Genomic DNA, 15693 nt, shown 5'->3' with positions numbered 1-15693 from the left:
TTTGGCCAAAGGTGGCTACCAGGCTACTTTCTCACTATCCCATGCGTGCTTGGGCTATAAGTATCTCTTGGTGGCATTATAGGTGAGGAACTAAATAGCTTCTGTAGCAGTAAACTTCCACTTGAGGACTTGCCACATTTTAGTTACCAAAGATTGGACTTGAAAGCTTGGCTCAGTAAAAACTGTCAGGGCTTCAACATTCACGTATTTCGGGTAAAGCTGTCACCCCCTCACTAACTAGGACACCTGCATCCCGTCTGACTGCAGGGAAGCTGGCCTTGGGTTTACACATCTGCACAGACAGGGTATCCAGAACATTGATATTCACAGGGAAAGCCAGGCAGGAGGAGCTGCCACCTGCTCAGTGCTTGCTCTTTTTCCTATGCGCCTCCTGATGACACAAAATAAATGCAGGCTTGCAGCCCGTCTTTGTACAGAGTCACTGTGGCGTGAGAGCTTTATTTCCACAATAGCAACTTTGTTTTGCAAATTCAGCTTTGCTGAAAGTAGATCCGGCTTCCCTGAGAAACGGGAATTGTATCTAGTTGCATCACAGCTGATTTCGGTGCCATCTGCTTCTTTGTTTTTACAGTATAGCGCTCTCTTCTTTAATACAAATCTTCACCACCTTGATAGCCTCCCTCAATTTCTGTTGTCCTATTTCTTACTGGATTCCAAGGTCATCAGAATTTTGCAATATGGAAATCACCTTGTCTGTCAAGATGGAGTTAGGCTCCATTCTGTCATGATCTATTGTGTCAAAGGAAACGGATGCGGGATATAAATATTCAGTAAAAAAATCTGCACTCACGCCTGTAGCAGTTGTCAAGAGCAGGCAATTCAGTTCCCAAACATCATTCTGCCAATTTCAGATTCCATTTTTAAACACATTCTGCTGTTTATTTTTAATAAAAAACAAATGGCTACGAGCCATTTCCAGAAAGTCTTGGGAGATACGTGGCTTACTTCTTCACGCTGCGTGCACGGTTTGGGCTGGAAGATTTTCCCCAGAGAATAGGAGCAGAGCAACAAGCCTTAGCTTGCTGTCATGTGCCTTTGCATAAAGAGCTGGGAGCTGATGACAAGTGACCACTCCGACATCCACGTCTTGTATTCAAAAGGAAATGAACCTAAAAAGCATGCAGGTGCCCCATCTGTGGTGCCAGCCTGTTCCCGTTGTACCTACAGAGAGAGAGCACGGACACTTAGCCACGAGTGCTGACAAAACATGCTGCCTCCGTGTGGGCTGTGAGGTATGACGGATCACTGCTAAATGCCACCTGATGTTACAGCAGATCAGGGAGACAACTACCAGCCCTTCTGAAAACACTGCACGTTTTGGTTAATGTTTTTTGGTTAATGTTTTAGCACTGCTGAGGTTTGTATGTGGATTCTATCTGAAAGTGAGAGCAGAAGCTTTTGTTTTGGAGGTCTTGCGGTTTTCCCCACACTGTAAGCCAGAGATCCTCAGGTGGCAAACGATGATAACTGCTGTATAAAACACATATAAAACATGGAGTGGACACATTCTCTTCTCAAAAAAGACCCAAACCAAACAGCCAATAAACAGACAAAATCAATGACGGAGCTCCTTTAAAGGAGAGGAATTAAACTCTTGTGTCTGAGTTGCTTTTAAAAATATCCTCGTGCCAAAAGACTTAGAAAAGAAAGCCAATTACTGCTGTCACCCAGCTCTCAGTTATTTAATTTCTTAATTAACTTTGTGTTTAACTTTGTGCTATTATGACTTTTTTCGTATGTGCACTGTTCTATGATGTGCTATTGTTCAAACAAAAACCACAGAGGACTTTCAAAAACCAGAAGAAGGGAAGTATCACAGAACTTCACGCTTGAAAAAGAAATGTAAATTTATGCTTTCTCTGGAGAAACATTTCCCATCAGAATCGTGCTCAGCAGGCAGGAAGGAGCATTCAGTATGAATTACAGCATTTAAATTATGTCACTTTTCAAAATATCTTTTGCCATTACTATAAAGTCAGAGCTGTCTGACAGATTCCCAGCATGCTGAGCAGCTCTAACAACAACAGAGATTTTCATTTCCAGAAGTGTAACAGTGCAATAAACTTTTTCTACTTACTGGCATTAGTGCATGCTTGAGAGCATGCCTGCATCTGGGCATCCTCACCTCTGCACCAGCGATGGAGATGCAGTGGAAGCCTTTGCTGGGTGAGGGGACTGACAGCAGAGCTCAAGATGGGTCTCCTGTGGTGAGGACACCACCACGCTCATTCCTCCTAACCTGTACACAGCAACACCAAACCTGTCTGCCAAGAGTGCTTCATCTCAGTCCTGGCAGGCTGTCCTTTCTCCCAGTTTTCTGGGACAAAGCTTTCTGTAATGCAAGTGTGAAAAGATATAATTGTTCAAATTATGTTTGTTAGTTATGGAAACTTTGAGCCAAATATTCATGGGGATGGCAGAAAGTATTTTTACAGTATTTTCTTGACTGAAGTTACGGTAAGAAGCTCCATGTGTCAAATGTTTCTTTTTTTCCCCTGAATTTTATCCTTAGAAAATATTTTTAAGATATGTTTTTAAGAGATCAGTATGAAACTACGAGATTGATAGGATAAAGCTAGTTCTGTGCAGAGCTCGGCTCCACCAAGCATGCACTAAGCCATCACTCAGTCCCAGTGACAGGAAAGGGCTTCACACAGCCCTCTGTCTGAACACAAGGCCCAGTGGACAGCCAGCACCTGGTTTTGGTGGTTCAAGTTCAACTGGCACTATGCTGAGGATCTTTAAAGCAGAAATCAGCCTGCAACATGGCTGAAGAGATACTGATGGGTACTGCCTTTTGTGGATGACCTATCAAAGGATTTAAGACTTTGAACAGAAAAAGATGATATGTTTCTCACCCATAGATTTATTCTCATTTACTCTTAAAATATCCTTACACCCAACTTGTTTGCTGATAGTACTCAGGTGACAATGTCACAGATTTCCCTACTAACATCCCAAGTCATTTTTCCCTGAATAAAATCAATACATCAAAGCTGGTAGTAATACAACCTTAAAGTTTGGACTGTAACTTTTATTCCTCCTTATGTCTGGACATGTGAGATTCTTTCATTCAGTGTGGTGATGGCATGTGGCAGCTCTTCACAGAGACTCTCATTCTTACTGCTATAAATAAACATTACCAAAAGACCTTGTTACTTCATTGCTACTGAAATTTGCATCCAAGATACAGTAGCCCAAAACCTTTGGCAAAAGACCAACAATTTATTCAGAAGCACTAGACTAAGATCCAACGGTCAGGAGATTTTAAAAGGAAAGAAAGGTACTACAGGGTTTACTTTCTGGACAGGACCTCTTACCTCAGCTGCTATTCTATGATTCTATGAAATATTTATATTAAAATGTTGGCAAAATAAATAACAAAGTGGTTTTGGAAGGGGCAGAACTAAACACAGCTACACAAATACTGTGAATCATAGAATCTCTGAGGTTGGAAAAGACCTTAAAGATCATGGAGTCCAACCACAAGCTAACCATCCTACCCTAACTCTAACAGCCCTCCGCTAAATCATGTCCCTGAGCACCACATCCAAACGGTTTTTAAACACATCCAGGGATGGTGACTCCACCACCTCCCTGGGGAGCCAATTCCAGTGCTTAACAGCCCTTTCTGTACCGGTGTTTCCTGACAGAAAGCTGTATTTCACTGGCCAAACAAAGCTTCACCTAGCGCTGTTTTAGCAAGAGTAGGTTTCACACAGAAGTGCCTTTCTGAGCATTGTAGAGGACAGCAGAACACAGACGGGCTGAGCGAGTGTCCCAGCACGACAGCTGACATGGGACATCTGCCTGCTGGCTTGAAGAAGGGTACCGAATTGACAAAGGGAACGCGACTTTTCCGAATTAAACACAATCTTTGCAGGCGTCACTGTAAACGAGAGATTCGCCCCTTAATACAATTTAGATCTGTAATTTAATATAACACGGCAAGATGCGGACCGGAGAAACCCCGCACGCCGTCCCGCAGGTGACCGCCCCACTGCCGCCTCAGCCGCCTCCCGCCTCCTCAGCGGCCCCTCCACGGGCCGAGCTGCGCCGCTCCGCCTCACGGCGGCACCACGTGACCGACGCCGCGCGCCGCCCGCCCGTCACGGCTAGGGAAGGCGGGAGGCCGCTAGGGGCGGGGCCACGAGCGGAGCCGGCGCTTCCGGTTGGGTGGCGGGCGGGCCCGGGGGGGCGGTGAGGCGGCCGCCATTCGGCCGCGCGCCTCCTCCCGGCGCCCCCCCACGTCCCCCTGCCCCCTCCTCCTCCTGCTCTTCCTCCTCCCCGCCCCTCGCACGGCCTGAGCCCGCCAGCGCCGCCGGCCCGGCCCGGCCCGCCGCCTCCTTCCCTGGGCTGTGCCCGGCCGCTGGAGGTGCTTCGGCGGTGAGTGCGGTCGGAGGGGCGGCCCTCCCCGGCGCCGAGCGGCCTCCTCTCCTCCCGGGCGGCGGGCCGAGGCCTTCCCCTCCGCCGGGGCTGCCTCGGGGCCGCCGGGCGGGGGGCCGCGGGGTTCGGGTGGGGGCGAGGCAGGGGGGCGGCGATGCGCCGGGCCACCGACGCTGCTGCTGCTGCCGCCGCCGCCGCCGCCGCCCGGAGACCTCGGGGCGGGAGCGGAGCGTCGGGAAATGCCGCCGGGGAGGTCGGAGCCGGCCTCGTGCCGAGCCGGGCCCCGCGGGGAGGGAGGTACGGAGCTGGGAGCCGGCACTGCAGGGAACGGGAGGAGCTGGGGCGCGGGCCGTGCTGAGCCGTTCGTGGGGAGGTGGAGATCTGGACTTCATTCTTCTCTTCCCTGAGCCGTCCTCACGTCGCATTTTGTTTCGGTGTAATGCAGGTGGAGTTCTTAGCCCGAGGTCATCGCGGGAAGGGTATGGTACGGCGTGGTTGTGTGCGCTGGTTGGTCCCGTGGTGCTTCATCAGCTCAGCTCTGCAGAAGTACGTTATTTTGAGGTCAGTTTTGGAAACTAGCAGTGCTTTTTTGCCTAATACAGAGGCAGTGTGCCCTGTCAGAATTATGTGAAATGGTAATTTCTTATCTTAGTCTTGATGTAGGTATGTCATAGAAACATAAAATGGCCTGGGTTGAAAAGGACCACAGTGATCATCTAGTTTCAACCCCCTGCTATGTGCACAGTTGCCAACCACCAGATGAGGCTGTCCAGAGCCACATCCAGCCTGGCCTTGAATGCCTCCAGGGATGGCGCATCCACAATGTGGATGTCAGGTACTTTGTACTTAAGGTTGCCCTTAGGTTCTTGTATTAGGATCTCATGTTGCTCTGCAGACTGTCCTTCTAGCAAAGACAGAAGGCCCATGAGGTAGGTAAAGTGCTACATCCTTCATGTTCTCCAAGCCATCTGCATTAAGCACTGATGTCACTGTTCAGTTTTCCTCTGAGTTGAACCTGGGACTGCATTGTGCAACAGCTCCCTTGCTGGACCAGGTGCCTGCTCTCCTAGCACATATCTTAGTGTTGGTGGCTAGTGAGATCAGGGTGTTGGAGCCTCCATTCTTAGTGCAGTTCTAAAGGCTGGACCTAGCAATCACTCCTGATGGAGCACTGCACAAAGGGGGTGGCTGGTGGCGGGCAGCTTGGTGCATTCAGGTTCCTGTGGGCTATGTGGTTTAGCAAGAGCATGGTGCTGCCTCTTGTTCTCCATGTGTTGGTGCCGACTCTCACATCTCCTCTGTGTATTGCTGGGAAGCACCTGCTCTGCTTCACCACTGTGGGAGCTGAGCTTCTGTTTTTCTTTTTGGCCATCACACAGGTTCAGGTGTGTGAACATCAAGCATGGTGTTGCCACAAGACAGCTACCACCTAGTTCTTGGCACTGCAGGAATGTGTCACTTCCCCCTTTGGTTAAACACAGTGGCAGTCTGGTCTATTCCTGCTGGTGGAAGCAATGGTGCAGCTGTATCCAGTTGTCTGGTGCTGGGTATTAACTTTACAGTCAACCATCTTCGTTGACAGATGATGTGGCTGAAGTGTTTGCCTGAGCTTTGCTGATGAAAGTGAAGAGCCATCTTTCTTATGTGGTGACAGGGTTTGTCACTGCAAAGCAAAGCTGTAACAAGTGGTACCTTGGGAAAGTGGGAGGATTATCTGAGGAAGACGTTTATAGGAGAGTGGGTTTACTTCGTCCTTTGCTTGGTGAACTGATAGAATGGTGCTGTGCACTTGTGTGAGAGGTTGCTGGAAACCATTTCTTCATGCTAGTATGTTGTTCATTTTTCAAGATTGTGTGGATGACAGCACTATTTTTTAAGTCCCACTGGATATGGAGAAAACAATGTGGATATAGGGAATCATATAAAATATGACTTTCTTTTGAGAGCCTTTGAAGCTGCACTCCTGATGTGCTTTGTACATCCTCATTCTCTGCTTGTCTCTCATTAGGATCAATTCTTTATCAAGAGGAAGAGAAGGATATCTCCTTCTGTCACTGAGAACTGGGTTGGACTGGTTTTGAAGGATGATAAAACAGTTTGCTTGTTGCCATATTCTGAAATTCTACGTGTCCTGTTAGAAACAACCTGTAATTTTCTATGTTCACAGGCAGTGTAGTTCTTCAGCTTTGAGCTTTTCCTTGCTTCACTCTGGCACTGCCTCATGACAGTCGCAGCTTATCTTCTGTACAGATGCATTAAATTTTGCAGCAGAGTACAAAATGTTTATTAAACAGTTGTGTAGCTATGGAATTGAAATGGGATTGAGAAGTGGAGACATTTTGTTAGTTGCCAGTGTCATTGTGTTTGCCTACTGCTGGGCCAGTGTTTGCTGGTACACAGGGTCTCCTGCAGATTTCTTTTATGCCACTGGGAGGTTTGTGAGAGGTGTTGGAATGAATGGTTAATCCTGTACTGGGATCCTGACAAACAATGAAATGCTGAATCTTGGAACTGAGTCTGAAGTGGCCATAAGTCCTGCTGGGGAAGAATCTGGAGATGTTTGCTTTCTGCATTAGTTTGGACTGTTCCTGTTGCTCAGCTTAACGCAAGCTGAGTCCCTTCATCAGATTTTCACTTGAGTCCTGGGTGTTGATCTGTATCCCTACAGGCCAGCAAAAACCTGTGGTCGAGTTAAGAGCTGAGCTGGTGCCAGCGCTGTTGCCATGCTTGATAACTGGGTATGGTGAGCTTGTAGACAGGAGCACTTTGCTGTTCAGATTCACTGGAAATCTTAATGTCTCAGGAAAAATTTGAAGAAGCCTTGGCTGCCCTTAGCTAAAGTACTGCTGCAAACTCCAGAATCGTAGTAGAGGCTTCTTTTGTTATCAGTACTTGGTCTTGAAGCAGAACGTGTGGACAGGGCAAGTGTAAATGCAGGGCTTCAACCTTCTGCTTTGTTTGTAATGTGTTCTTACATAGTTAATTGGTTCTGTTTGGTTATATCTGCATTTGTGGTTTGTTTTGTCCTGCAAAATGAGGAAAGCAGGAGGAGATGCAGCAATAGCAATTAAGTAATCCAGAGCACTGTGTAGTTGCAAAGTGGCATGAAGCCTCAGCTCCAGTCACTGTAGCATGGTGTGTCCTGCAGCTGTGGGTTGGAACCTGACAGAGCATTTAGAAAAACTGCACAGCAGTTATTTGTACTTGTGCAGACAGCAGCTCTTCTTTAATCTTAGGGATCTTCAGCAGGTCTGACAGAAACTCCCACATCCATGTCATGTCTGTTGTTTTTTGTGGGATCTTGTTTGTCATGCATGCTGCTTGATCTTCATCCTGAGATTCACACTTCTTCAGAAGGGTCTTCCAGATGATCAGAGCGATGTTTGAGCTTGCTATTTGGTCAGATGCACATGGGGCACTTTGCTGGGTCCTTACCCTTTTTATGGACAGGAGTTGGAGCAGTGTAGAGGTAGGTTCCTTTGAGTTTTGCTTTGAAGTATTTATGCAGAAGCAGCACGGTCCACCTTGTTTAGCATTGTCTCAAAGATGCTGCTGAGCAAATGTTGTGCTACATCACAGTTCATGCAGGTCCCAAGCCATGGAAACTTGGTTATTGACCATATGGTTGCTAGCCTGGCTGGCTTGGGGCTGTTTGGAAAACAGTGACTTGCTGTTCTTCAAACTGCACCCAACTATGCAAGGCAGCATCTAAGGCACATTCCAGTCTAAAATATGGTCTGCTTGAAGGCAAAGAGAAATACAAATCATGCAGTTATCCATGTGACAAAGCTGAGTGTAGCTGACTGGGGGCTGCAGCACCTCTCCTACAAAGAAAGACTAAGAAAGCTGGAGTTATTTAGCCTGGAGAAGAGACATCGTTGTTGCCTTCTGTACTTAAAAGGGGGTCTGCAGGAGTGTTGGAGAGGGCCTCTTTATCAGGGTGCATAGCAGGGGGGTAAGACATGAGAATTTAAACTAAAGGAGGGTAGATTTGTCGTGTCAATCATGTCCTGCTCAGGGACATGATTTAGCGGAGGGTTGTTAGCGTTAGGGGAGTATGGTTAGGTTGTGGTTGGACTCAGTGATATTTAAGGTCTTTTCCAACATGAGTGGTTCTGTGATACTACGATTTAGATTAGATGCAAGGAGGAAATTCCTGAGTGTGGTAAGGCACTGGCACAGGCTGTCTGCAGAATCTGTGTATGTTCCTTCCTGGAGGTGTTGAAGACCAGGTTGGGTGGGAGCTTGGAACCAGGGTGGTCTCTAAGGTCCCTTCCAACCCAAATCATTCTGTTGACTTTAAGATAGAGGAGGGCAATAATCGGATATGTGGAAGCAGTGGCATTTTGAGCTCAAAGGGAGAAGTGAGTAAGGATGTTAACAAGAAAGTCTTACAGACTGGCTGTTCAGAGACATGCTCAGTGAACCTGCTTAATTTAAATGGCAGTACAAGTTAATAGTAGCTCAGCACCATGCACATTTGTTACTGGTCTCAGAATAGCTACTTTAAAACTAGAGTTACTGTTCTGTATAGTCATTGCCTAAGATGTGGCAGTACTGAGGATCTCTTGCTCAGTAGTACACCTAAATTAAGTAGAGATGTCAGCAGAAGAGGCACTTCTGTAGTGACTGCCAGCTACAGTGCACTGAAGTAATAAAAATCAATCATGGTGAGTGCAAGAGAAAGTAACCCAAACTCTTTAATGTTACTCATATATTAAAGCCCTGAATGTCAACCCTTTAATATCTGGAGATGAAAATGAGGAAGTGCCTATAAGTTTTCCACTTCTAGAATCACTTCCCGGTCAGATAAACTTAGCAGCAACTGGGAAAGCTTGTGGAAGGGAGGCAGGGACTTCTTCTCATGTTGTATTTGAAAGAAAATGGAAATGTTCATTGTGAAGTAAGACAGGTCCAAATAAAGGCAGAGGATGGAGTCTGGGTGAAGTAGAGTTAAGAGATGAAAGTAACAGACAGCTCCTGAAATTGCAACATGCAGGTTCTGTGTGAAGGAGAGGAAAATCGCAAAAAAAGGTAGAAGAGATTGCGTGGAAAACTGTATTGTTTACTGTGGTATTTTTCACCTGGAAAATACTTTTTTTTCTCTCCTTTTTTTTTTTTTTTTTTCCCATGCGGGAGGGGGGGAACCAACAAAAATGGAGAATTCAGATTTATTGACAATTTGTATTCTCTTACAGGTCTGAAAATGTGATTAGTGCAGTATGTTGTTATTGTCCTGATTATGTTTCGCTGAGATTGCGTTCAAACACATTTGTTTCCTATAGCGCCATGTGATCAGTCTGTTGGTTTTGACTTTCAAAATTTCCTTCTCACCTGTTGCTGCAAATCTCAGCCAAAAAAAAAAAGAGTGAGAGAGAGAACCTGAATTCCTGAGGAATTCTGGATCTGTTGGAGCATTAGGACAAGGCTTGCTATGGGTTTTTCCACTTGGTGAGTTGTTTGCTATTGCACAGATACCTCATCCATGTAAAGCATGATTCATCTTCAGGCTCTGTCTGTGGACTCACCGTGCTTCTTGACTGGAACGTGTGCTTGTTTTGAAAAGCTCCCTGTTCCTGTACTTAATGTAAAGCACATAGATACAGCACGTGCAAAGTCATTCCATGAACCACCACACCAGTGAACCTTTATTTCCTATGAATGTGTGCCCTCTGACCTTCAGCCAGCTCCTTGCTGAGTTTTTTTGCTGTGCCCATGCCATCCTTCAGCAGTACTGCTAGCCTGCTTTCCTTCTGTCCCTCATTATAACCAGAGTCAGACACTGCTTGTTCTGCAGGTTTTAAGACTGGTTGCATACTGGCCGTGTTCTAATTATAAGCTGAACAGGACCAGTAACAGTTAAGTGAAATCTTCAGCTTTTACCTCAGTGGTTACATTTCCTTAGCCTTCTGCTACTCAGTTTCTGTTTTCCACGAAACTTGTGGAAGTTTAACCTGCTTTTACTTTGCTTTGCCCAATTTGATTGGTATTCACCGAAGGGCAATGTTTTTGTGTAAGTCTCATTCCCATAAGAAACCAGAGCTTAAAAATAATGCTGTAGGAGTAAATTGAGAAAACTTGCATTGGCTACATATTTTTTGACTAGTTATTAATCTATAGGTACACTCAGGCAGGGAAAATAATGTTAAATTGACACACAAAATTTTGGATACATCTGGATGTATGTCTTACAAATTAGATTGATATGGTAGCATGGAAAAAAAATCAAGTGTGCAATTCACTTAAGTACTGAGAAATGTCCAAATATTCCTTTTCAGCAGTGGTAACATCCATGTCTAGGTGGAAGTGGCTTATAGACATCATTCAGACTTCATTTTCTATTTATTGTGCTAGGTAATTGAGGTAGCTTCTGATGGAGATGATGGAATACAGCAAAATTATTATCAATGCTTTGCATTCTTGATGCAGCATTTCTGTGTTTTTGTTGGTTTTTATGAGGTCTTACAGAAACAATAATTCTGATATGTTTCCATCCTGCACCGAAACAAACAAAATATCTTGTATGTGAGGACTGGCACACAGATTGGATAAAAGTCACCGCTGTTTGGTTTTTGAGATTGCACTGTTGATGTTATTAGGGCAACAAGATGAAACAATGGAAAAATCGTTCTTACAATAGATAAAGTTTTTATGAGCAGTGGCTTTTATTTTTTCATGTAATTAGTGAAAGGAAAATAGTGTTTAATGGAAGAAGGCAGAGCGTAGGATTTAGGCTTCTGTTATCTTATTGAATTTTTTTTTGTTTGTTTTATCAAAAACATTTAATTTGTTCCAGAATTTTATGATGGAGAATGCATTTTTGAAATGGCTTGTTTTTACTGGCACTGTTTCAAAGTACTTTCTGATTTCAGTTTACATGCATAACATAAACGAAAACACTCCACGTCTTGGAAGAAAGGACAACTGAGAAAGCAAGTCATGTTTCTCAAATGGAATGTGAACTTAACTCTTCATTGCCTGGATTCTTCTCTTAGAATTTACTTATGTATTTTTTACACTGTTAGGAAGGCCTGCTGTTAGATAAAGCTTTGTTTTTTTTCAAGTTCCACTGATGCAAGCTGACTTGGAAAAACCAGAGTGGCCTATATTTGCATTTGTTTATGAAGTAGTTAGTACCCATGCAAAACTTATGCTTCTGAAAATGATGGGAGGGAGGGGGGAACATACAGTTATTTGGCAAAGCTAAAATGAACACTGAGAGCTAACTGTACAGATTTCCCCCCCCCCTTTGTTTCAGGAACTCTGAAGCTTGCTCTTTGTAAGGTGAAGTGCTGTGAAGACTGTTAACGTAGAAAAATGGACGTGTTGCAGATACTGCGTAAAACCACAGAACGCTTGGAGTGTGATCACTGCAGCTTCAGAGGAACGGACTATGAAAACATACAGATTCACATGGGCACCATACACCCAGAGTATTGTGATGAAATGGATGCTGCTGGTTTGGGGAAACTTATCTTTTATCAAAAAAGTGCAAAACTGTTTCACTGCCACAAATGTTTCTTTACCAGCAAGATGTATTGCAACGTGTATTATCACATCACGGCACAACATGCAGCACCAGAGAAATGGAATGAGGAGCGGAAAGGACAGGTAGAAGGAGGTTCAGATTCCTCCAAAAAGAATGGTGCTGTAGAGCCCCAGAAATCTACCCCTTCCCCTGAGTCTCTCAAACCTGCTCTTTCTCCTGAAGTCCCCAAATCTGAATCCAAGCTTCAGAAATCATCAGTGTCCCCGGAGTCCCAGAAGTCATCTCAGACTTCTTCCTCTGAGCCGGAGAAGCCAGCCCAGATCATGTCCCCAGATTCAGAAAAGTCAGTTCAGGCTGTGTCTCCAGATCTGGAGAAATTCGTCTCAGCTGTGTCCTCAGACTCAGAAAGGTCATCCCCTGATGCGTCCCCCGACCCGCAGAAACAATCCCCTGATGCATCCCCTGACCCACAGAAGCCAGCCCCTGCAGGGTCCCCAGACCCACAGAAACCGGCCGTGGCTGCGTCTCCAGAGCCCCGTCGCCATTCCCCTGCTGTGTCTCCAGAGCCCCGTCGCCATTCCCCAGCAATGTCTCCAGAGCCCCGCCGTCATTCCCCTGCTGTGTCACCTGAGCCCCGTCGCCATTCTCCAGCCGTGTCTCCAGAGCCCCGTAGATACTCCCCAGGTGTGTCACCAGAGCCAAAGAAACCTACTCCAGCTGTATCCCCCGAACCACGAAGGTATTCCCCGGCTGTGTCTCCGGAGCCTCGGAGGCATGCTTCTCAAATGCGTAGGCCTGCTTCTGCTTCTTCTCCTGAAACCCGGAGGCCCGCTCCTGCAGTTTCACCAGAGTCGTGGAGACCTGGTCCCACCGTTTCCCCTGAACCCTGGAGATCTGCGCCTCATGAAATGCAGAAGTCTTCCGCAGTTTCTCCCTGGGCTCCAAAGGCTTCCATAGAGTCTCGAAGGTCTGTCCCCGAGTCCCGAAGGTCTGGCCCTGTTGCATCACCAGAGTCTAGGAGGCTCGTATCTGACTCGTGGAAATCGACGTCTTTTTCTGAATCCCAGAAGTCCACTCTTGTTTCTACTGAGCCATGGAAACCCATCTCATCTGTTTACCCAGAAGGCTGGAAACCTGTTCTGTCCCCTGATACGTGGAAGCATTCTTCCCCTGTTTCTGCTGAGCTTCGGAAATCCAGTCACGCTGTTTCCTCTGACTCTTGGAAGCCTTCTTTCTTTCCCGAGGTCCGTAAACCTGCTTCCTCGGTGTCTCCTGAATCTTGGAAACTCTCTGAGTCCCGGAAATCTATGTTCTTTTCTGAAACTCAGAAGTCCGCTTCTGCTGCTTCCTTTGAGGTTCAGAAACGATCCCATTTCCCTGAGCCTCGTAAAAGAGCTCTGTTCCCAGAGTCACGTAAATCCAATCCTGCTGTTTCTCCTGATGCCCAGAAACGCGCTGTCTTTTCTGAGACCCAAAATAAGGTGTCTGCTTCTCTTGCTTCTACTGAAGGCCAAAAACATGCCTTATGTTCGGAAGTGCAGAAGTCAGCTCTTGTTTCTCCTGAGGTCCAGAAGCATGCCCTATTTTCTGAAGCCCAAAAACTTGTTCCCATTTCCCCTGAAGTTCAGGACCATGCTTCCTTTCTGGAGTCTCAGAAATCAACTTCTCCTGAAATTCAGAAACACAGCCTCTTCAATGAGGCCCATAAACAGGCTCATTCTGTCTCTCCAGACACACAGAAACAAGCTCTTTTTCCTGACTCCCAGAAATCTGCTGTATCCCCTGATATTCAAAAGCAAGCTGTATTTTCTGAGATGCAGAAACCTGCTGCTTCTATGTCCTCTGATGTCCAGAGACATAGTGAAACTACTGTACCTTCTGAAATCCCAAGAAACATCCTGTTTTCCGAGTCCCACAAATGTGTTCCAGGTTTTTCCTCTGAGCCCCAGACACCCAGTGAGTCTGGTGAGAGTGACTTTCTTTCTCACAGTTTAGATGATCAGAAACCACTGGATGACTTATTCTCACCAGATGAACAATCCATATTAGCCAAAGAATCACCCGAAGACATGTTATACTCATGCCCCAAAAAGAAGCCCAGGAAGGAAAACCAGGACAATTCAGATTCTGAACTGAATAGCAGTGAGTGTGGAAAAGCAGAGATGGACTCGATGGAGATGAAGGAGCGAGAATCCAACAGTGACCAAGAGCAGTATGATATGGAATCCTCTGATTACAGCATAGAGAGCAAAATAGGTGCGACTACTCCCAGTCAGCCGCAGTGCGTTCTTCAATTTACCGAAGAGAAAGAGGCTTTCATTTCTGAGGAAGAAATAGCAAAGTATATGAAGCGTGGCAAGGGGAAATACTACTGCAAAATTTGTTGCTGTCGTGCGATGAAAAAAGGTGCCGTCTTGCATCATTTAGTCAACAAGCATAACGTGCAGAGCCCATACAAATGTAAGATATGTGGCAAGGCTTTTCTCTTGGAGTCCCTTCTTAAAAACCATGTTGCTGCTCATGGTCAAAGTTTGTTGAAGTGTCCGCGTTGTAATTTTGAATCAAATTTTCCCCGAGGCTTTAAGAAACACTTAACCCATTGCCAAAGCCGTCATAATGATGATACACCTAAAAAACACTTGGACAGCCTTGAACCACTTGAAGAACAAATTTAACTCGTATTTTTCCTTGTGTTAGAAAAGCTGAATTTACAACAGTGTTCAGAAGTGTTGCTGTATGTTATCCGAGTAGTTTAGCTGATCTGACAAGTCAGAAGATGCATGGTTTGTTGTACTATGTTTAACTTGTCTTATAGATGTTTTACTGAAATTATTTACTTTTCAAAGTCATTTTAAATACATGTCCGTGTCTTTTTATTACCCATCAGTAGAGTCATATTTTTTTGGATGTACTATGTTTTTGAAACCAAAATGGATGCAAACTAGTTTTGTAAAGATTTGTAAAACATACAGGCAATTAAGGACTGGAGTGGCAAGCAACCCATGTATTTCTGTGAAGAATGAGCTTGGTTTTTTGCATTTGTTAGATGTCTTATTTTTAAAAATGTTTTTATCAAATTTTTAAGATGAAATTTCTTACCAAATTAAAAGTGAATGAGCCAGGCACGAGAAACTACCAACCCTTCTGGAATAACTTGGCCCTGAGGTTGTAATTGAGTGTATAGTCATTTGTTGGAAATTTCTTGCACTCAATTCTCTGTCTTTCTTGTCTCAGTTTTAGAAGCATTGAGGTACTTATTTTGTGATTATGTATTTTGGCCATGTGGTAAGCATGAACTAATATACATTAAATTGATGGATTAAGTCAGATTACGTATAGCTCAACATTTTCTCTTGATAATTCAGATGTTTGTAATGTCAGGAAAAAATACATTTCTTGTATCTGGTGAAATGTTATGCTTTAATCTTTTAACAATAAAAGAAAGCACCCCAACCTGGCATTGGCCATTTCTCTTTTCCTCCAAATCAGGAGCAGAACTTTTCATGTTCAACGTATTGTCTTTGGCAACAAAAGATGCAAAATCACCCTAGAGTTCAGCTCTGCATACTTCACGTAAGCACTCCATAATTCAGCAGGAGCACGGGTTATAAATGCAGGTAGTACAAAGAAGGTTTCATTTTCCCTAGGCTGAATCGTGGGTGGGCTGAAGCAGTTGTACATGTTGGTGTAGAATTGGAAGGTGGTAGTATTAAAAGAAAAAAAAAAAAGCAGCCCTGAAACCAACAGCAACCAAACAAGAAGCTGTTGGACTGGGAGATCTCCATGTGTAAGCTCCT

General features: G+C 45.1%; 1 protein-coding gene across 5 annotated transcripts; it reads left to right on the top strand.

Annotated features, from left to right (window-relative positions):
- Positions 1 to 4267: 4267 nt before the first annotated feature.
- CHAMP1 (chromosome alignment maintaining phosphoprotein 1) lies at positions 4268 to 15353 on the top strand. Of its 5 annotated transcripts, none has more exons than XM_052664735.1 (3): positions 4268 to 4407; positions 4853 to 4953; positions 11666 to 15353. In XM_052664735.1, the coding sequence occupies exon 3, from the start codon at positions 11725 to 11727 to the stop codon at positions 14569 to 14571; it is 2847 nt and encodes a 948-aa protein (XP_052520695.1). In that variant the 5' UTR covers positions 4268 to 4407; positions 4853 to 4953; positions 11666 to 11724; the 3' UTR covers positions 14572 to 15353. The 5 variants fall into 5 exon arrangements, with proteins under 5 accessions (XP_052520695.1, XP_052520693.1, XP_052520696.1 ...); XM_052664733.1 differs by having other exon boundaries at positions 4853 to 4968; XM_052664734.1 differs by lacking the exon at positions 4268 to 4407 and adding an exon at positions 4571 to 4704 and having other exon boundaries at positions 4853 to 4968.
- Positions 15354 to 15693: the final 340 nt, after the last annotated feature.

Source organism: Tympanuchus pallidicinctus, unplaced genomic scaffold (assembly GCF_026119805.1).
Source record: "Tympanuchus pallidicinctus isolate F22 unplaced genomic scaffold, pur_lepc_1.0 scaffold6, whole genome shotgun sequence".
Lineage (NCBI taxonomy): Eukaryota > Metazoa > Chordata > Aves > Galliformes > Phasianidae > Tympanuchus > Tympanuchus pallidicinctus.
The sequence above is the reverse complement of the archived record's forward strand: the minus strand, read 5'-3'. Positions and strand labels throughout refer to the sequence as shown.

What these genes read in the sequence shown, in the direction of transcription:
- CHAMP1 (XM_052664735.1), top strand. Translation starts at nt 11,725, where the DNA reads ATGGACGTGTTGCAGATACTGCGTAAAACCACAGAACGCTTGGAGTGT.